General features: G+C 41.7%; 1 protein-coding gene across 2 annotated transcripts in view; it reads left to right on the top strand.

The window, feature by feature from the left end:
- The window catches only part of LOC126188941 (ETS-like protein pointed), a 798,299-nt gene that overhangs the window by 31,403 nt on the left and 743,900 nt on the right, over window positions 1-22,996 (top strand). For both annotated transcript variants that reach the window (XM_049930684.1, XM_049930685.1), the window contains exon 2: window positions 21,214-21,322. In XM_049930684.1, the coding sequence (XP_049786641.1) occupies window positions 21,230-21,322 (93 nt within the window). In that variant the 5' untranslated portion in view covers window positions 21,214-21,229. The remainder of the gene's footprint in view (window positions 1-21,213; window positions 21,323-22,996) is intronic.

Genomic DNA, 22,996 nt, shown 5'->3' with positions numbered 1-22,996 from the left:
TCCCAGCACTTCGTTACACGATCAGCCAGACCTTCATCTGCTGTGGAACTATACCAGCTCCGTGACGTCATTCTTATAGAGCTAAAAAATATATTCACAAGTGTTAATAGGATCAATTTAATTATAAAAACCAACCGAAAAAGAGTAAATATATGCCTACTATATTCAAGTGTGTGCATAAACATGTTCTCATGTTCCACATTTTCAGTAATCATTGTTGCAGTACATATTATTTAACGGAAATCCTATATGTGCACTGCCAGCGGAAATAATTTATATTATTTTAGCGGCTAACATTTTCCAGATAATTTGTGAAACAATAATATCTGCAATGTTCATTCTTCATTAGAAGTAGCTAGGAACGGATTTACTAAAATCTTTTTATTGACATGTACGACGCGGAAGAAAACTAGCTGCAAATATGGTTGCAAACGACACCCATATTGATGTTATACTTTATAATACAGGAAATGGTACTGCTCATTGACCTTACTGTCGTTTTTATCAGACGAGTTAATCCACAGGTGACAAACGCTAACGCAACACAAATCCAGCTCTGAAGACGAGTGCCTAAAAGGGCATCGGTAAATATTCTTATTACTCACGTGTTCGCTGATACCGCAACTTACCGACATAGAAACAGTAAAGTTGTATTTATACTTGTCAGAGAAACTATTATGATTATATTTATACCAAGAAAATATATTCTTTGTTGTAAATAAAATGGTAGACGGCGTGTTTTTTATTCAATAATCCACATCCTCTCCTCAAGATCTATTCAAACATATATCATCTTCGCGTATACGTAACGTTATTAAAAACTTTGACTCTTCGCTAATAGCACCCAGTGCGGGTATCCGGGGTAACGTAACACCTCCACTTGCTGGATTGATAATAAACAAATGGAAACACAAGAAAAATGTACATTAGTCATTCAATCAACCGCCTTCAATTGAAGTTTCGTGTGATTACGGCATACACAAATGAAGATAAGCGAGAAATGGTACTCATTTATGGAGTATATAAGTTCCTTCTGTTTCCATTTGTTTACTGCCGACTACAGCAAATGAGAGTTCTGTTGGTTACCCCTGATACCTGCACGATGTGTGTAGGAAAGCCGGCCGCGGTGGTCTAGTGGTTCTAGGCGCGCAGTCCGGAACCGCGCGACTGCTACGGTCGCAGGTTCGAATCCTGCCTCGGGCATGGATGTGTGTGACGTCCTTAGGTTAGTTAGGTTTAATTAGCTCTAAGTTATAGGCGACTGATGACCTCAGAAGTTAAGTCGCATAGTGCTCAGAGCCATTTGAACCATTTGTGTAGGAAAGTCAAAGTGGATTTTGTGTTATGTTTTTAAGAATGTTGTATTTTCGTGAAAGCCACACTGTGATATGGTATTGAAGAGACCTTCAGAGAAAAAAGTGATCTTCCGAATAAAAAAATATAGGATGCTCATTAATAAAGACGCACTGCTCGTTCTATATTCGTAACAAAAAATTACAAGAACAACAATCGTGCTGATTAGCGTCACCCTTGTAGCTAAACGGCATTTGCATGATAGTTTTTTTTATTTTGCCTCTTGACAAAAAGTTATATGGATTGTTCAAGCCAATGGAGCACCTTGTATATTAACGTCCAAGACCTTGACGAGGGCGATGTGACACGTGGATGTCTATTTACCAGTCTGCAATGTTTTCGTCAGTTGCTTCTCCTGTGTCACATGCAAGTGGGAAAACTGAAATCGTTCTTTTCTTCTCTCGCCCCACCTTGAATTTCACTGCAATACCTCCTAAAATCCGTTTAACCTTTTGTTTGCCAGTAATAGTATTTTTCAAGTTCTGTCACATACACGTCGAATTAACTGAAGCAAAAGAATTTTTCGTAGAAAATGTTTTACAATCTTTTTGTGTAGCTTTAAAGGGAAACCACTGGTAAATCAGAGACTTTTTATGGTAATCTGCAAAACAGTTATTATTCGTGCAAAAGTTCAGCAACATAGGTCTCGCACATCCCATTCGGTACGATGGGGAAGTCTCAATGTTTTCACAGTACACACTTTTTTGATGTTCCCTTTGCAAGTATATGTGCTGCGTTGTTTACCAATTTAACTTGTGGATGATTTGTAACAGCTGATGCGCAGCGCTTTATTTGCTATTGTTGACGGAAACATTAATGTCCCCAAAAGGCCTGCAGTTCTTCCATAATAAGTTTTACGTCTTACGCTGGCAGAAATACGCACATCGTGTGTGGATACTGAGATCGGCAGCGAGGCCACAGTCTAAAATACAGTATCGTGCGACAGTTAAGACTGCAAATGTCGTAAGATTAAATCAGTACCGATGAACTACGCCAGAATCTTGCTAAACAGCAGCACACACAGTGAGAGTTTGAGTCAAATGCCCAGATCCAGAAAAGTGAATCAACAATTGTATTTGCATCGGTGTAAAGTAGGATTCGATGGCGACAGACGAACTGCCGATCAGTGACATAAACTGAAAATTGCCATTTTTTGACTTGTCTCTTTTCTTGACGGGGTAGGATGTATTCCCTGGTCACATTTAATGTGTACATAGCTTATCTTTAGCTATATATCAATAGGTCGCGAAAGACGACAATGTTTCTTCGACACCCCTGTGTTACAGGAGCTGAAATATGTAATAAACACTCTGGCAATGTATGACTGTTCTTCATCACGTTCTGGGCTGAAACACTATCACCCAACATCATAAATATTATGATTTTTTAAAATTACAAAATCGTACCTTAGCGCTTTACCTTTCGCCGTAATACATCAATTAATATAACTTTGTGATACGGTTTCAGCGATCGACTGGTATGGGCCGACCGCCAATTCTTTCTGGAGCACCACATGCTCTGTATTGCCAGTTTCAGTTACGTAAAACAGAGGCACGCATACAGTTACGGCTACGGTTCCAAGTTTTTGGGAACGTCAGCGTGGTTTGTACAGCTGATAACATCACGCGGTGGTATGACTCGCTGCTTTGAGGTCACTTTTTTTAAATACTAAAACAGTGCCTTGTCAAACCAGTTGTCAATTACAAAGTTATTCGTGTCGCAAAGTAGACTTATATCTTCTGCACCTTCAACCTAAAAAACAATAGTGATACTGATATTCATATTTGATTGTTACGAAGAAACATTCTGTCGTGCGGTCTAGGGCGCCTTGCCACGGTTCCCGCGGCTCCTCTCGTCGGAGGTTGGAGTCCTCCCTTGGGCATGGGTGTGTGTGTGTGTGTGTGTGTGTGTGTGTGTGTGTGTGTGTGTGTGTGTGTGTGTGTGTGTTTGTCCTTAACGTAAGTTGGTTTAACTTAGATTAAGTAGTGTGTAAGCCTAGGGACCGATGACCTTAGCAATTTGGTCCCATTGGTACTTACCACAAATTTCCAGTTTTTCTCCTGTTTTCACCGTAAGATAGTGAAATCGTAGTGCAACGTATATCTAAATGATAGCTTCAAAAGGTTTTAAAACAGAAAGCCTGCATAAGAGCAATATTCCCAAATAGGAAAGCCAGCTTAGGCACCATAGTCCTGTAATAATTATGATCCTGTTGGAGACTGCTTCCTGCTTCCTTTCTCTTGCCTGAATAACGTTTCACGCAGCCAATTGTAAGGCCTTCAGCTGAATGCGGTCAACACATCTGCAACAGTTATGACAACGGAATGGCGATTAACATACGTAAGTGCAAAAATAATTGACGCTTGCATCTCATGAAATGTCGGTTTTATTGATTCTCGGGTTTGGTACCAAGCGTAATGGCTCATTCTTGAAGATTGTGGACATGTTTCATCCTTAACGTAGTTAATTTTGACACCATCAGTCATATCCGCGTTTACACTAATTCTTCGATGACCTTAGAATGACAGGATGTCAAGCTCTTAATCTCCCTTCTCATTCGTTGTTGAGGGACAATGTTATTATTGATTTTTTAACATCTGTGCTCCTTATCATGTAAACAAATGTGTGAGGGAACAGATGTGTAAAACCACTGTTTCAGATATGCGAGCTCTCATATTCGCTCGTGCAACTTTTCGAGCGCTTGTGCTAATGTGGCCTCGACTGCAGCGAGTCAGACCACCGCCTAGTGGAACCAGCTGTGCAAACCACATTGACGTTCCAAGACTCTTGGAGCTGCAGCTGTAACTGCTTGCATGTCATTGTTTTATGCTACTGCCTCATCAGTTTTTCAGCACCCCTGTAGCACAAAAGAATAAACACTCTCGGATTAGGATATCCGTGTCGGACGTAAGACAAATCCCATTATTTGTTTCCCCAATGTGTTACGAAGTTGTGGCTGCACTTATTTGTAAAGATATACCTCTGATATATATGGATGTAACGGAATATAATGGATATGTACTGTAATGGAATGTAATCGAATTAAGTCAGGTGATGCTAACGGAATTAGATTAGGACAGGAGACATTGAAAGTAGTAGATGAGTTTTGTTATTTGGGCAGCAAAACAACAGATGGCCGAAGTAGAGTGGATATAAAGTATTGACTGGCAATGGCAAGAAAAGCAGTTCTGAAGAAGAAAAGTTTGTAAACATCGAATATAGGTTAAGTGGTAGGAAGGAAGTCGTTTCTGAAGGAATTTGTATGGAGTGTAGCCATGTATGAAAGTGAAACATGGACGGTAAACAGTTTAGATAAAAAGAGAGCAGAAGCTTTCGAAGTGGAGTGCTACATAAAAAGGCTGATTATTAAGTGTGTCGATCACGTGATCAGTGAGAAGGTACTGAATAGAATTGGGGAGACTAGGAATTTGTGGCACAACTTGACCAAAAGAAGGGATCGGTTGATAGGACACATTCTGAGACATCGAGGGATCACCAGTTTAGTACTGGAGGGACGTATGGGCGTTAAAAACCGCAGAGGAATAACAAGAGATGACTACAGCAAGCAAATTCAGAAGGATGTAGATTGTAATAGTTATTCGAAGATGAAGAGGCTCGCACAAGATAGAGTAGCGTGGAGAGCTGCATCAAACCAGTCTTCGGACTGAAGACCACAAGAACAACAACAACATCTCGTATCAAGTCTTTTTGGCGCATTTGCTTGTACTAGTAAAGAACTAGGTCTGCCTTGTTCAGATCACTTCATTGTCATATGTTCAATATGCTGTTATCGTGTAACTGTGACTCCACATGTTCAGTAACATGTGACTTTTACGGTCGGCGATTTTGGACACTAGAGCACTGGCATTATTAAACGAGATGGCACAGGTGAGGTAGGATGTAAATTATCCATTCGCACCTCCTGATTTTCTATAGCTGTACCAAGTTACTTTACGGGAGTACCGGAATGGAGCCGCAAACAAGGGCACGTTCGGTAACTTTCCTATCCTTCTTTAATGAGATAGTGCTGAATCTCATATATCCTAGATTCTGCTGAGACCTTAACAGGAGCATTGCATGGAAAGAATGGAAAGAGTTCACGTCGGGTGCCACTAAAGAACAACTGTTGTTTCCCTCCATACAGCCGCACGCGTGCGAGGTAAGTTGTGACAGAAAAGCAATGCCTAAATGAAAAGACAGACAGAAATATAGAATGGTGTGCCGCACATATTTCAGACGTACTTTTGTTCGCTAAATACCGATTTCATTCTTAGTGCTATGTTGTGAATGAGAAGCCACCACCGAGCGAGGTGGCGCAGTGGTTAGCACACGGGAGGACGACGGTTCAATCCCGCGTCCGGCCATCCTGATTTAGGTTTTCCGCGATTTCCCTAAATCGCTCCAGGCAAATGCCGGGATGTTTCCTTTGAAAGGGCACAGCCGATTTCCTTCCCCGTTCTTCCCTAATCCGATGAGAACGATGACTTCGCTGTTTGGTCTCCTCCCCTAAAACAACCCCCCTCCCTCCCCGAGAGCCGAGAAGCCACCTGTTAATTCCATTATGATACTGGGTTGTAGCTGTGGTAAAGGAAATTTTTTAATCCTTTCTCTCGAATATTTTGATGACCGCAGAAGATTTGTAAATATAACACTTTATCCTTCATCCTTTTTTTTCGTTTTCCTATTGAAGTGAAATTCTATTCTTATATTTTTACTTTGGCTGCTGGCCGTTACGTTCGCAGGCGACTGACTGGATGATGTAATCTTCCTTACAACCGTACTACCTTCTCTCCAGTCTTTTATTAAACATGATACGCCTTACTCTAACGACTTTATAATGGCAGAGCTTTAGCGTGGGTACTCCCTCCCGGTACAAATTTTAGAAGTTTCAACTCTTGCACATAAGAGAAGTGATAAATCACGACCGATAACATTTTCGAGGGCTGGTCGTGCCATCCTGATTTAAGTTAATCGTAGTTCTCCAAAGGACTTCAGTGGAAAGGACGTGGCCATTTATTTTGTTGGTTCCGACCGTTGTACTTAAATTCACACAGCTACGCCAAATTAATGCTCATGGTCGTGGTAAAGATAATCTCATTTGTCAGTAGTGGTCGTTCATGATTTCCATTCCTTTTGACGTTAAACATTGTCGCTTTCGAAATACGAAAAAAAAATGCATGGTGTAACGAAAGCAAATAAATAGAAAAGCAGTCACGCACGTGAGTCTGTCATTTTGAAAGAGTATTTCTTTCTGTGTGGAAGTTTATAACGAGTTCAGCCTGCCTCTTGCCCTAACAGTATGAGTCTGAGAACAATCGAATCTTACTACTAAATGGCTTTATTTCGATTGTCCATTTTCGGATAAAACGGTTGTTAAGTTATTAATCTTCTTTCCGGTTTATGTCTATTTACTTTCATTCGGACTACCACATTGTAATGTAGTATATTCCCGTTAACTTAGTTGCGCACTAGATGTACTGAGAGAGAGAGAGAGAGAGAGAGAGAGAGAGAGGGGGGGGGGGGGGGGAGGTTATGGAAGAAACAGTGTGAGAGTTCAAGGAAAGTCAGTGAGTTTACTGTAATAGTTAACGAAAACATATTCTTAAATCTGTGTTACAATTGATCTTACATTGTATTGAAACAATGGACTGTAGCACTATTTTTGCAGAAATTTACAGCTAAGTCCAGTTAGTTTGACATTCGATGACAGCATTTTTTTCAGAGACTTCGATTTAAAAAAAAACGGAAAAAAAGTTGAGAGATAGGGCAGAGATGTGGACAGTCACATCCAGAAGTTAAAATACCGCCTATTTATAACGTCCATGACGGATAAAAAGGCCAGCTTTGTGGTTTATTGAGTGACATAACTACTTATCACTATCCTGTTCTGTCAGAACCGAAGTGAGTAGCAGAAAAAGGAGGAAATCAGTCACTTGTACCCTATCATTACATCTTCCTCGCCTCTCCCCCCCCCCTCTCCCCCCGCCACTCCCGCCTCCGCGCCCATGGCCTAGAAGCAAGTAGCTGAATTACTGTGAAAGAGGTCGCCGCAAAATTGTGCTCCAGAAAAGAAAATGAACTGCATTCGGGGCACTTGCAGAGTAGCAGTTATACGGTTTCTGAAGCGCAACTCCAGACCAATCAGTATGCCGTCGTGAGCGAAGCCGGTCTGTTGCTCGCGAGATTGTCCGCTCTGTGGTGCCTGTTCTAATCAGATGCAGTAATCAAACGTAGTTACATCAGAGAAGCCGGACTGTTTGATGTATTTATTGTGAGCATGGGTCCCTCATGAGGATCCATTTGTTCAGTGGCTTTATTCGTAGTGAATGCAAGTTCTTCCTCAGCTGCAGCAAAGACTTTTTGAAAGTCGTCTGTGAGGTGTGAAACTAGCTTACGTTAATATGCATTTCCAACACGTTTACTGTAGTTTCCTTTAAACTTCCTGAAACAACTTAGCCTCGTCGAACATAATTTTGCTCACCAACGTTATAAAAGTTCACGGGTCGATTTGGAGGGCTTTAGGTTGTGTAGAACTGTTGCCAGACCGTCACGCGGCCTTCACCATTGACGCAAGTCATAACAGTGAAGTGTTATATATGTCAGTCGGTTGTATGGAGCCAGCACAGTAGGCTGGGTCGTCGTGACAAGCTTGCAGAAAAGAACTATCGTATTTTGACTTAACCATTGAACAAACCATGAATGAAGTAGCTCAATCTCGATTTGTCGGTGTATCAACGTGAACTGTCCATTGTATGTACAAGAAGCGGCGATTCACTCGCAGCCAGCTAACGTGGCGTAAGAACGGTAGTCGTGAAAATGTTCTGACCGTCAGGGACCGGAGACAAATGACGCGCCTTGTCAATGACACCGGCTTCAAAACCGAAAGGAATTGCTGCTGTCAGTGAATGCGGATCCATCTCAACGAGTTTCCTAGCGAACATTGAGAAAAGAACTGCACACAGTCGTTAGTTTGAAACATGTACTTCTCTTAAGGCCATTTCTCACAGCGGCACATGAAGCTGCACGTCTTCACAGGGTTAAACAACATAGAAACTGGACAGTACGTGTGTAGTGCGGTCCGACGAATTCCGATTTTACCTCCTTTCGAATGGTGCAATGCACTGAGTCCACAGACGGCCTTACACGCGCAGCGTTTGCAGGTCGTATATTTCAGGTCGGAAGTGGTTCTGTGATGTTTAGAGGGTGTTTTTCGTCACGTGGCGTGGGCTCATTCATTCAGGTTACCATGAACACGAAGCAGGATGTTTATTACAATATTCTCGGTGATCGTGTGTTGCCCTTCCGCCTACATCTTGACGAATATGCTGTGGACATTTCCGTCTTTCAAGATGTATCACAGGGCTGCACGCATACTTTCCTGCTTCGACGAACATTCGAGCACCCTACCGCACCTCGACTATCCCGCTAAATCGCCCGATCTTAATGCCTTAGAAAATGTCTGGAGCTATAGGGATTTGACAAAAATATGGAACACCGCGAAAAATGGATCCTTGAACTTAAATACAGATGCTAGCCAAGTCTGCAGCTTCCGCATTTGAATTTGATCACGAACGGCACATGTGCAATGTCCTCAATACGTTAAAAGTGTAAGTAGTGGTCGGAACAGTGTTCTGTGTAGTTGTGAATGCATTATGTCAGAGGTTAGTGCATTCAAACGTCGGCAGATTGTTGGTGGTCGCATAGTGGGTGTTTCCATAACGAAGATAGCTGAAGCGTTTGGAACAAAATCGAATGTTTATATCACTTACAGGAATGCGGAAAAACACCATCCGCTAAGGCACAATGCGTACAAACGTGTGCGTTGAGTGACAGTGACGGACGGTCATTGAAGACGATTGTGACGAAAAATAGAGAGGACGATTGCTGTAAAAGTCATTGCCGAACTGACTGTCGCACTCGCGAACCTTGTCAGCACCAAAACAACACGAACGGAGCTCCATAAGCATAGAACTGCAGGAAAGCTGAAATTCCAAAATCATTCATCAGTGGTGCAAATGCCTTTAACGGGAAAACATGGTGCCGAAGTCATAAATGGAGTAATGGAGTGTCTCGCTTGACACTGTTTCCACCTTCTGGCAGAGTTTACGTCCCAAGAGTGAAACATGGTTGAGGTTCGGTGCTGATTTAGGCAGCCATGTCGTGGAATTCCATTAGCCCCGCGGATACTCTGCAAGACCGCGTTTTCTGCTAAGGATTATGTGTATTTTGGCTGATAGGTCTACCCTATGGTGCAACGTTTGTCCCTCAACGGTGTTTCTGTGTTATAGACAGGGCTCCTGCTCAGATACCTTGCATCGTGTATGACTAATTTTGTGTGCACGAGAATGAACTGTCGCATCTGGCCTGACCATTATACACGATATCTAAGTATTACTGAGACTTGGAGGTCTACTTTGGAGAGAAGGGTGCGTGAACGCTGTCCACCTCTATGATCGCTACCTGAACTTGCCGGTATTTTGTTAGAAAGAATGATGTAAAATTCCCTTGAAAACCATACAGGACCCGTATTTACCCACTCCGAGAGGACTGGAATCTGTTTTGAATGCCAACGGCTTTCCTACGCCATATTAGGCATGGTAATATGTTGTGTTTTTGGTGTTCCAATAGTTTTGCCCATCCCCTGTATTTGGAACAGCGAGTGAAACGCAGTAATCGTCATCCCTGCAATAATGGTAATTTTACGGATTCTAATCATCAATGAGTGGCTTCAGTAGGCTGTGACATCCCCGAAGACTCCTGTGATCTTTCTTCCTCGCCGAACTGGGGCCATTATCAGGACTGGACGAGATGTTAATCATCATTAGCGTGATGTACCCTGGAAGTGACTAACATATTGTCCGATGTGCTTATATATCTTCGTCTCAAATGTACAATGTAGGTTGAATGCCATATTATGAATGCTGTTGAACTGTATAGAATGAATCAGAAAAAAAGAGTGCAAATCAAAGGCTGTATGAGCCCAAAGGTGGTCTTTTAATGTAGTTTATCTGTTGAAGGAACGGGCTAAAGATCGAATGAAATCCTCTACAAGCGAGAGACGCCTATCAAACTTCGACGCTGTCTAACGAAGTCTATGTTAAGGTATGCGGGATTGGGTTTTAATAAGGAAGAGCTGGCGGAACAGCCTCAGAGCAGCGGGCGCAAACGCCCAGTAGTATTAAAAGTTGTGTTGCGCCACTCCACCCGACTCCAAATCTGCCGTGCTGGGGTGTCGGGCTGCAGACTAGTCGTTCAGGCGCGATATCGAGATTGCCGGGCCGTGGCAAGCCGTCAATAAGCAATTTCCGAGTGGCTCTCGAGGGGCAGCAACGCGCACGGAAGCGCCGTTTCTTACTCCAGGGGACGGCCGTCGCCAGCTTTCTGTTTCACTCGCCTTCCTACTGCTTGTTTCAAACGAACGGAACTTCCGCTCACCCTCTCTCCTCTCAGTACTACAATCCAAACGCGTAATTGTGCGAAATAAAACATACAAAGTCAATATTGCCGCATGCCGAAAATAAAGCACTTAGTCGATAGATTGGGACGAAATCGGTGGGAATGGAATGACATCAAATGGTATCAATGCAAACCGTTCGGAAATGTCGTGTACATGAAAAACTAGTGCTGTAGTAAAAAGTGCACACTATGTGCACTTAATAACGAACGTATTACATTGCAGCAGTATGTACAAGTTACCGTGGAGTAGCATCACTTCATGCAGTCATCTTGGCCGTTGTTCTTGGATTGCGTCTCAGTTGTTAACAATAAATGTCAAACATCTCTAGGAAGCAAATCGTAGTACACCACACCGTCGCTGTTCCACCAGATCCATAACATCTTTTGTGGATGCACGCAGCTCTTTGTATGGGAAACTACTGTTTTGTTTGTGCTCAACCACTACTTTCTTTTCAATATGTTAGCATAAAGATACCAATTCATGCTCACCTCTAACGATACTGGATAGGAATGGTCGCTTTTGTTCACGAGTCGATTGGTGACGAGCGAACTGAGATGCACATATGACCACCCGCTGATTTTTGGGATTTTGGCTTAGAGCATGTGGTACCCAAACACCCTATTTTTGAACTTTCCTCATTGCATGCAAATGTCACACGATGGTGGAATGATTACAGTTCATCACATTTGCCATTTCTCGACTACACTGACGTGGGGCATTGTGGATTAATGCGTTTAAACAATCTTCATCAAACCTCGAAGGTCTTCCTGATCATGGAGAGTCACTAACGTTAAAATGACCCCCCCCCCCCCTTAAAACGAGAAAACCATTTTCTTCCCGTGCTCTGTCCAGTGGCATTATTCCCATACACGGCGCTAATGTTTGTCTGCCTACGCTGCTGTCACTCCTATACTGAAAACAAAAAGAAGAATGTGTCGGAAATGTTACGATTTCTCCAACTAGGCACTCTATTTTTAAGCAGTCCACAACTGCACTCACTATGTACAGATAACTAAATGACAATGCGTAGCAATAGTGAACTACAAAATGACAATCGATAAATAAACCCATAGCAACTGGATTACCAATATGCAAAAAAAAAAAAAAAAAAAGGTTAGGATCTTATGCATCAACCTAATAAAAACTAGACTCCCATTTGCGTTAAAGATATGACTAAAACATCTAACAAAGTAGCCGATATATTGCGAGCCTGGCAGGATGTAGTTACGATATCATGGAAGTGTAGTAATCGGTGTATTATCTATCATATCGAATTAGGAATTGAGACTTCACTATACGCACACACCCCCTGGGAGAATGTCTTGTAATAATGTTCGAAAATCATAGGTAGAAATATCAGTGACCGTAAATATTTGCCAGGGCTGCTGGTGTACTCAGATAACCAAATAATTAGGCGACTGTTCGCGATAGTTTTTACTCTGAACGTTGCGTGACTCCAGCACTATTAAATAGCAAACCACTCAGTGGGTGGAAGCTGATGTACGAGCATAAAAAGACAGTCAATTTTATTTGCCGTAAAGATAATGGACAGTGTTTTCTTAGACTAAATGAGATTGGCGCTGTTAATTTCCTAGCAAAGGGTAAAAAAAATCTGGCAAATACTACGAAAACCTTCGGGACCAGCGTGATGAAAAATTACGCGGGAGGAGACGTGGATTGCAAAATAATGAGGAAAAAACTTACTCCAGTTCAGTGGAAAAAGAGGGGGATTTGAAGTCAGAATTATTGGCGCATCCACTCTAGTCAGCAGATTTGTACCCTCTATTTCCTGCTACACGCCGTTTAAAGAAGTTTGTGGTTGGAAAACGTTTACAGTTCAGTGATAAGTTTATAGAATTCGTAGTTGGTTCTTTTGCAGACCTTACAGGATCTCTGTTCTGACGTAGAATATACTCAGCGGAAAAGGTACATTACATTTGGAGAATACGTGTACCCTCTTTTCTATATTTAATGGTTGGTTGGTTTGGTGAAGGAGACCAGACAGCGTGGTCATCGGTCTCATCGGATTAGGGAAGGATTGGGAAGGAATTCGGCCGTGCCCTTTCAGAGGAACCATCCCGGCATTTGCCTGGAGTGATTTAGGGAAATCACGGAAAACCTAAATCAGGATGGCCGGACGCGGGATTGAACCGTCGTCCTCCCGAATGCGAGTCCAGTGTCTAACCACTGCGCCACCCCGCTCGGTATATTTAATGAAACGACAGCTTAAAAAAAAAAAATTGTACATCAGATATCGTGTTCCACTGAGCACCATTATTGGAAGAGTTCGTAAATTTGTAGGACATGTTCACGAATCTAGCTACTAATGGTACCGCATGCGCTTCGCGTAGTATCAGCCAATGAGGATATTCATTTCTGCTTTACCGGCATATTACTTCCGAAATAAAAACGCAACAAATTTTTAGATAAGAGTTCTTTCCCGATACGCAGATGCCGCTTTCCGACGAAGTCGCCCTGTGGCCGTACTCTTTGACAATGCCTTGTAACCAGGGAGCAGCCCACCAATGAGAGACTCTCGGCGTCGTGGTTTTCCCCACGTTTATCCCTTAAGCGGCCGCGTTTGGGGATGCCAGTATGTGCCCTGACGGGGCACGTTGCTTGCCTTTTTCTTTTGGCCGTGGTGTTCGCTAGAGCCAGTGTGTGTTTGTGGGTTCGCCGCTGTGTGTAACATAGAAGACGACAAAAGTTCGTGCGAGTGGAATGTTTAAGATTTATTACTTGCTTTCTGTAGCAGTTGTAATCATAGTCGAAATTCGTTCGGCGTGTGCTACATGTTATACCTGTTCGAATTAGTTTGTCCGCAACCGTTAGTGTTTGCGACATTTCAACTTTTGTAGCCGTGTTTCTCCTCGAGTACTTTCATGGAACATTTATCTGCTTACTGTTTTTATCCACGTGTATTTTGTTGATGAAATAGATACTAATATCTATGTTGAAACCACGTTTCACGTTACTTCCTGGTAACCAGCTGGTATTTCACCCGAAGGCTGGTTTGATGCAGCTTTACACACAAGTGTATACTGCGTAAGTATTTTCATATTTCCATTAATGATGCATCCTACATAAATTTGAAACTGCTTCCTGTAATCTAGCCCCGGCCCCACTACACAATTTGTAACTCCCAGAGTGCCCCACATTACCTTATTGACTACTCCTTGATCCTTTGAGTAACATTCGATCTCTCTCTCTTCCTTTAGCCAATTTCTGACATAAATTTCCGTCCTCACTGATTAGATTCCGTAACGCTTCATTAGTTAAGTGAACTACCCGTCTATTCTTCAGTGTTCTCCTCTAGCACCACATTTCAAAAATTTCTATTCTCTGTCTATGCTTTTGATAGTCGACGTCTCACTTCCATGTAAGACGAAATTCCATATAAAAACGTTCCTAGTACTTCCTGACTCTTAAGTTTAAGTCTTGTACATGTGATGCTCTGCACCTCGCAAATACTATGTACTGTTACTGTATACTAACCTACTTAAGCTGCTCAGTAGATGGCACTAAAGATGGGCATCTGACAAATAGTAGTCTGGGAACAGATTGAAAAGAGTACATTGTAATGAACAGCGTAAGTCGTATGTATATTTACGTGATAATTTAAATTTGTATCTCATATAAAGATGTTCATTTCTTTAACTGAAACTTTACTTGCTATTGTCGATCTCCATTTTTATATACTCTTTACATCGGCCATCGTTAGTAATTTTGATGCTCGAAACCTAATCTAATTACCTCAGCGCTGTGTGATATAATTCGATTATCCTCCATAGGTCAACTATTAATGTCGCCTAGCGGTGGTGATTCACTGCTATTTAAAGTCGACAATTATGTATGTATGTAATAAGAAGAAATTAACCTCTCTTCGAAACTGAAGTGAGAAACAATTGAAAACCATTGCTTCAATGTGATGTCAAAGAAACCGCATTAACTGGACAACCGTTGTCTCCTGACCGCTTCTGTCGTCTGTGGGTGGGTGGGGAAACCCATAATCCGGAGAACTTGAATCACAAAACCCTTTAATAACTCCGATGATGATTTTAAATAGTGGAAAAACTGCGGCAGTTACGATTTATCATGCTTAGCAGAGATGCATTCCCAGTTTCCAGTGCAACTACTTTCATTCGTATTGTTTGCGTTGTCTGCGTGTGTGTTTTTAGACGCTAGTGTTAAAAAAATAGTACTTTCAAACGTTGGTATCTAAAACATCCCAAGATTTATATTTTCTGGTCATACTAAAAACTTAGCAAGGCGACTGCAGGGCAAGAGAAGCATGACAATATACAAGCAGATATCATGCAAAATACCAATAAATAATTGCACTTAGTTGGGAACGAACTGCTGAAACGACGCGTCGTTGGATGAAAAATCGTAACTGGTTCAGTGTTTTATTGTGTAAATCATTAATTCCTTAACTGCAGCCTCTATTATGATGAATTAAATTTAAAAAAGTTGATTTTAAACATGTTGTAGTAATACCAATTATAAGTTTTTATTTTATCCAGCTTGAGTAATTTGCTACTAAATAGAAATATAAAAATGAGAAATATGTAATTAATTTTGGCTGGTTATTGCGTTTTGTCACTGTTATCGTGTTCTTTTCCTTGTTTTTTGCTGTGACACTACTTCATCTCTTCTTTTGTTACCCCTCCGTATCTATCTTGTCCGCCAGTCAAAGCCGTTTAGAAGATCTCCTAGAAGAAAACATACTCAATTAAGCGAATGCGTTTTACTTACCGAGACAGAGAAACATAGCTATATGTATTATATGCAAACCGCTTAATGTATGTAGCGGAAGAAGCTTCTTATATCATGTTTTACTGCCTATTTCTCTACCACATATGAAGGAAACGTGGGGGCGAAGGGAGGAGACATTCAGTCATGGGCTGTACATGATTGTAACTTCTAGTATGCTCTGTCATATAGATAAGAAAAATTTGCCTTTTTTTGCAGCTGAATGTTTTGTGTGCCAGTTAACTGTAAGAGACGTATGGTATATGCATCTAGGACCTAAAAAAGATCATCACATGGAGACATGAAAAGAACGTAAAAATGAATCCCACTGAAAATGCCTAGCACGAATAGATGAAACAAATTTGGTTCAGACAGATAAATAATTCAGATGCGAAGACGTATTTTTTTCTTATCTCTGATTGCCTTTTGGAGGACTGGTAGGAACTTTCCATTAGTAGGAGGGTTGGAACAGGGTGTAGTCAGCCAGTTAATGCCAGCTGAGAAGTTACTCGAGCGAGTAGTGGCTGCTCCAGGTTTAAAAAAAACTAACAACGGCCGGGAGAGCGGTGTGCTGATTCCACGCCCCCTCCATACCGCACCCAATGACGCCATTGCCTGAGGATGACGCGGAGGTTGATGAGTACCGAAGGGGTCGCCGCAGCCTACGGATGGAGATAACGTTTACGCTTAATATAGCATAGCTGAAATAGCAACTGAAGAGAGATGGCTGCAGATATTAACGATACTGTGACTTCTAGATTAGGGTTACATTTTTTAACACTGTTTCGTCTTCAGTCACAATATTTTTATTTTCTAATTACTTTCCAACGGCTTTTGGAGCCACAGATCTATTTTCAATGACTGTAGAGACAGATTGGGCATTATGTCTTGTTGTTTTTCGCCTAACACAGTTGATAGTTTTAAGAGAACTGTCGTCTGTATTAACAAGAGAAACAAAGTATTATAACATATTACCTGCGTTTGACCACATTGCGCTGAAATGAGCTATTACACAAAAAATAAAGTAAGTCCTGCCTCACAGTTGCAACAAACTTGACAAACATAAAAACCAGGTGTTAACAATTGACGTGTTCAGACTGCCCCAGTTTTCAAATAGGCATATCATTTGTTAGACGATGTACTGAACACATGTCAGCTCTAAGTTTAAATGTACACCATAAATCTGCAGTGGCATCTGACTTTTGACAGCAAACCCATTCTTCCAGACATTAATAAAAATATCAAAATCTGCTCTAGACAACCCGCAGGCATAAGACTCAACATACTGAAAGCCATAGAAATACACAGACAACAGGTTTTCCAACCCACTGTGACAGGCTAAAGGAACAGATAGTGAATACAATTGATCATTTTCTGTCTCTTAAGACAAGAACCTCACAAAAAATGATAAACACAATTTCTTTATCTCTGTCCCAGCTCAGACATGAATACACCCGCCTTCTCATTCCACTATCGCGATCTCTCTCTCTCTCTCTCTCTCTCTCTCTCTCTCTCTCTCTCTCTCTCTCCCCCCTCCTGTCCCAATCCTTCCTCCCATTAAACACCCCCCCTCCCTCCATATCGTACACACTATCACTTTGCAGCGGATGACACTATCACTTTGCAGCGGATGTTTAAAAGCCACTTGTACGCATAAATTAAAGTAATATGTTATTACTAGGTTATAATCCCAACAAGTGCAAATTACACACTTTGCAAGAGAAGTAGTAAATTGTAACGAGTATTTTGAGTCACTCTTTGTTAATAAGTATGTTAAATCTCGTTTTGAATATGTACGAATAAAAAACATACATCTTTAGTTCCTGTAAGTAGTATTTTATTTCAACAAATAGTATGAAATTCAGTGTTGCACCACTTCGCTGTAACATAGGTTATACACTGAAGAGCCAAAGAAACTGATACACCTGTCTAATATCGTGTAGAGCCCCCGCCAGCACGTAGAAGTGCCGCAACACGACGTGGCATTTACTCGACTAATGTCTGAAGTAGTCCTGGAGGGAACTGGTTCAAATGGCTCTGAGCACTATGCGACTTAACTGCTGAGGTCATCAGTCGCCTATAACTTAGAACTAATTAAACCTAACTAACCTAAGGACGTCACACACATCCATGCCCGAGGCAGGATTCGAACCTGCGACCGTAGCGGTCACTCGGCTCCCGACTGTAGCGCCTAGAACCGCACGACCACTCCGGCCGGCTGGAGGGAACTGACACCATAAATTCTGCAGGGCTGTCCGTAAATCCGTAAGGGTACGAGGGGGGTGGAGATCTCTTCTGAACAGCAAGTTGCAAGGCATCCCAGATACGCTCAATTATGTTCATGTCTGGGGAGTTTGGTGGCCAGCGGAGGTGTTTATACTCAGAAGAGTGTGTCTGGAGCCACTTTGTAGCAATTCTGGACGTGTTTGGTGTCGTATTGTTCTGGTGGAATTTCCGAAGTCCGTCGGAATGCACAACAGACATAAATGGATGCAGGTGTTCAGACAGCATGCTTACGTACGTGTCACCTGTCAGTCGTATGTAGACGTATCATGGGTCCTATATCACTCCGATTGCACACGCCCCACACTATTACAGAGCCTCCGCCAGCTTGAATCGTCCCCTGTTGACATGCATGAGGTTGTCGCCATACGCGTCCATCCACTCGATACAATTTGAAACGAGATTCGTCCGAGCAGGCAACATGTTTCAAGTTGAACGATTCTCTTCAGTCGTCGTTGGTCCCGTTCTTGCGGGATCTTTTTCCGGCCACAGCGATGTCGGATATTTGATGTTTTACCGAATTCCTGATGTTTACGGCACACTCGTCAAATGGTCGTACGGGAAAATCCCCACTTCATCGCTACCTCGGAGATCCTGTGTCCCATCACTCGTGCGACGACTATAGACCACGTTCAAACTCAATTAAATCCTGATAACCGACCATTGTAGCAGCAGTAACCTAACAACTGCGCCAGACACCTGTTGTCTTTATATAGGCGTTGCCGACCGCAGCGCTGATTTTGCCTGTATTTGCCTCTGTATTTGAATACGCATGCCACACCAGTTTGTTCGGCGCTTCTGTGTGTATACCTCATTTGACCTACGTAGTGCACTCAAACTTCTGAATCGTTCAGAATGTAAGTGCATATGTGGAAGTTTCTCACCAGTGCAGAAGGCGAAAGGTAAAATGTAGCTAATATATTAAAATACTTTATTTCTGTTATTAAACCCGCCTGAGACACTTTTCTCGTAAAGTAAACTTCAGTTTCCTTCTGTTACTGTTAAGTGAGAAACTAACGATTGTAATGCCCATTACGTCTGCAGGGTCATTGAAAATGGAGCTGTAGCTCGTAAACACGTTGGACAGTAATTGCAAAATAAAACTATTGTGCTCAAGATGAAATGTTATTAATAATGTATCTCCAATTTAAACAGATTGTATGTACTATCTTGGAAACGAGCTGTTGAGTTCATCAAAAAAGACTCACAGTAATCGGCGTCTTTCTTAGGGTGTCCGGCAGTTCAGATTTTTTGACGATATTTCTGGTATTCTTGACTCCTCTAACAAACCAGTAACCGTGCACTCTCTCCCTTTGTATTCTACAATGCTCGATGACCCCATTGGTCCATCTTGTCCAAGATCTGCAAAGCTATGCGATATCCCAGTAATTATTGTGCATCCTCAGTTATAGACAACGTAATTCTGAAGAATAACATAAAAACTAAATGTGTAGTGGGAACAGTTCCATGTGGTTATTTAACTAGTGACTCGAGTGCCCATGGTGCGCTTGCTGTTAAATACCGTCATTTTGAATCCACTATGCAAAGAAATACGAATGCAGCTGTTTGTAGATATTGATCAATTTGCGTCTGAAAAATGATTATTGGTTTGGCTAACGCTTCACACAAGGGTAGTTTACAGTCATGATCTCTGTCAATATGACAAAAAAATGCTTACTCTCTTTATCTATGCAGTCTGTTCAGTGCTTGATTCTCCACGCAGGTGAAGCTCCACGAAAGTTTTGTAAAGAAGAGATTTCGAGTGAATTGGAATTGTTATAACATTGTTACATGAAAATGTGTCGTAGTTGCCGGTTTAGTTACCATGCAGAAAAAAATGCTAAATTGGAGAAAGGCAAAGAGAAAAAAGAAACAGTTTTGTATCACTCTCCCCCCTTGTGACATCAGACCTCCAAAAAGCTGAGATATACAGTACTTTTGGAAGCTGCACTTTTTTCAGTTAACATCGTACAAATTAATGTGCGGCAATTTCTGCATATTTCGCCGTTTCTCCACGCTATCGCGACCCCGAATATTCCGCCAAGAAAAACGCTTCCAACGCCCAAGTTGTAAGGAGCAAAACGTTCGGGCTCACCACGGGGAGTAGCTGTCGTCTCAGCGTTAGACTGACAGACAGAGCTTGTGCAAATAGCATAACTCTGTCGCTCAGTTCATTGAACGATACAACTACATGTGGCAGGACATACCGCAGTCCGCGAGCGCGCTTATCCCTTATCGCAGGGTTTATCAGGTAAAATGTTAGGCTGAGATAGGCGTTGCACAGTTTTGTTAGTGCGTCGCAGAGCTAACGTTCACCGCTTTTAGAACTGTTGCTATGGCGTACCAAGCGAAACAGAGAGGGAGCTATTTTATGGGCACGCCCAGTTCGTTCGAGAATATCGACGTCGATTCGGACACGCCCTTCATATTCCAGAAAAGCACCAACGATTCCACCACCCCTCCAGTCTTCGAGAATAACACTGTGAATACTGGAGAGAATCGAATGCTCTTTGCGTTGTAAGTTCCATTCTGTGCAGATGTTACGTTGGTTTTTTAGGAGACCTACCTTAACATCGCAAGTGTTCATCTGCAATAGCAAGAATGCTCAATAAAGTGTATGTGTGTGCGCGTATGCGTGTGTGGGTGCGTGCGTGCGTGCGAGCGCTTGGTAATGTGATGTCTCTTCTGTAAAAGGACATAAAATAGCGAATGAAATATATGGATATGTGTGCTTATTTCAAACTGCCATTATCCAGCGAAGATATTGATACCTTCTCTTACACCGAAGGGGGAGGGGGGGGGATATCTTACTCCGAATGAGTAGCGACTTGTGCCTAATAATTTAACTCGTAGAAGTCATAAAAATGGAGAGACACCGATATGTAACCCTTGAGGCTACTGACCTATGTCAAGGATGATACAAGGAAAACATCGTTTTATGCATTTAACGACTAGATCCAAAATTGATTATTGAATGGCTAAAAATGGTCTTGCGATGCTATCTTCGCTACGAATTGTGATTGCGCTGTTGAAGGATGGAGCGTCATTAAACATTAGACGTTCTATGTAGCGTAGGATATTTTGTTCTGAAGTCACAGTAAAAACAGTACTACAAAGGTAAGAAGAATATCACAAAGAGCCCAAAACGTGTTATTAATCTTTTTGCTGCATATAAATGATCTCTGTTATTCCTGGCATCCAAGCTATTAAAGATCTTCAGGTTATTTCCTAGCTGTGACCTGTTATTACTTTCTTGGGGCTGATTGTTTCAGATCGACTTACTTGATGTATTATATTTTGAATCCTAGATATAATTCCTTCTTTCGGCAGATTTTATAGTTAACTGACAACTGTTATCTTGTTTGCAGAGGTGGGAGGCCGGATATGGAGCTGGAGTCGTTGTACGGGGACTTCGCCATGGATGAAGAACAGGACTTCTACGCGTCCTCCAGCCCGCTCAAGAGCGCATCAGCCGTGGTACGTCTTGCTTGCTTGCTGCCCTTAAATTACTTCTCAAATAATTGTGTCCGTAACACGCAATCATTTGATGCACTGTCTTCGCGTTAAGCGTCAAGAAAGGTATTTCACCGTATTATCGTGTGCAGTGCATGCACAAAAAATAGAAAAAATGACTTACCACACATTTCTTCATATTTTTTTACACATCTCGTTGTTCTTAGGTTCGTTTGAGGAGTTGCCAGAAAATAAGGCGCTACTGCGCATGTGCAGCTGCGATGACGTAAAAGCCATGCTTGGCGATTGCTCTGCTCATACGCTTTTCGTGGCATTTCTTTTTGGTATTCATGCGTGGTGGGGCATCACGTATGCATGTGCACCACTGCGGCATGTTGTTGAGAGGACATACGGAGTTGTACTTCGAGCAACTGTTTTTTCGTATCCTACCCAGAAAAGGAATGCAAACAAGGAAGCGGTTATTGGCATCATATTCATTTCAAAACTAGACCCTACATCTCAAAGTACCCTACCATTCTGCTATGTGGTGACTGCATAATTTTTTTTACTCATACTCTGCAATATTGTTATGTAGCATTTCCAATCAGGTTTACATCTACACAGTACTGCAAAAAGCTAGTAAAGAGGAATACAAATTTCTTGCAAAAATAAAGTTCCTTGTGTAGCGAGCACAGGAGCAAACGACAACAAATTATTCCACGACTATTTCAAACTCTATAAAAAATAAACAGGTTATCTGTGAGGCCAAGAAACTGTACAGCTTGCAGTTTATATTCTACTCTAGGAATAAATATAAAGGCATGTGGCGAGTTAAAATGATAAAATCACAGTGTGCTGCCAGTCTAAAATTTACCGTTGAATGGCATTCCATGAATCTTAGATGTAAACACCAATCAAGAAATAACGTTAAGCCTAGTGGACGTACTAGTCAAATGTCTTGTGATCGAAAAACATTGTTTCACGGAAAGCAGATTTCTAAAATACTGCTAAAGCTGTCAATATATTTGAAACAAAATATTTAATGCAGTACTACTGACTAAATCTGCCTGTTTAGTCAGCTTCAAGTGCATAGCTACTTATGTTCCTACGTGTATAGCATTAAGAGATCTTACAATGTCGTAAAAGAAACAGAACATCAGACCCTACTTCAAGAACATCGGAATTTCGTAAACCGTACTAAAATACTTAATGCAGCTTAAAGTGCACATTTGTATGTCCAGGTTCAAAGTGAAGTACGTTTATGCAGCTTTTCTTAGTGACTTTCGGTATGCTAGTTTTCTTGGAGTACCAGTACTGTATTATCTCATGTTTGGTTCTTTATTACGTATAATGTCATACATGCCAGAAAATGAAATGTGCACTTGAAATTAAACGAGCAGTTGAAACTAGCCAATAAATATACCGACTGCCTCAGCAGAAAAGATTAATAGAACCAAATTTATCTAGGATACCGACAAAACAACTTCATTAGTATGCAAGATGATTAGTGGTTGATTGCTGATAACGTGGAAATAATACAAATTAGAACAGTGAAACTACTAACTTATTTTAGTCTTCCCTGGTTATGGGAATGTATATTAATTCAGTTGATGGCTCCCGGCCACAGAACTCTGTTTTGTTTTCATTTGACGTGTGAGCTGTAAACGGAGAGAACAGCTGTATCAGGAATCGTATACA

The sequence above is a fragment of the Schistocerca cancellata genome, chromosome 5 (assembly GCF_023864275.1).
Source record: "Schistocerca cancellata isolate TAMUIC-IGC-003103 chromosome 5, iqSchCanc2.1, whole genome shotgun sequence".
NCBI classification, from domain to species: Eukaryota; Metazoa; Arthropoda; class Insecta; order Orthoptera; family Acrididae; genus Schistocerca; species Schistocerca cancellata.
Note: the sequence above shows the minus strand (reverse complement) of the source record. Positions and strands in the feature narration are given on the sequence as shown.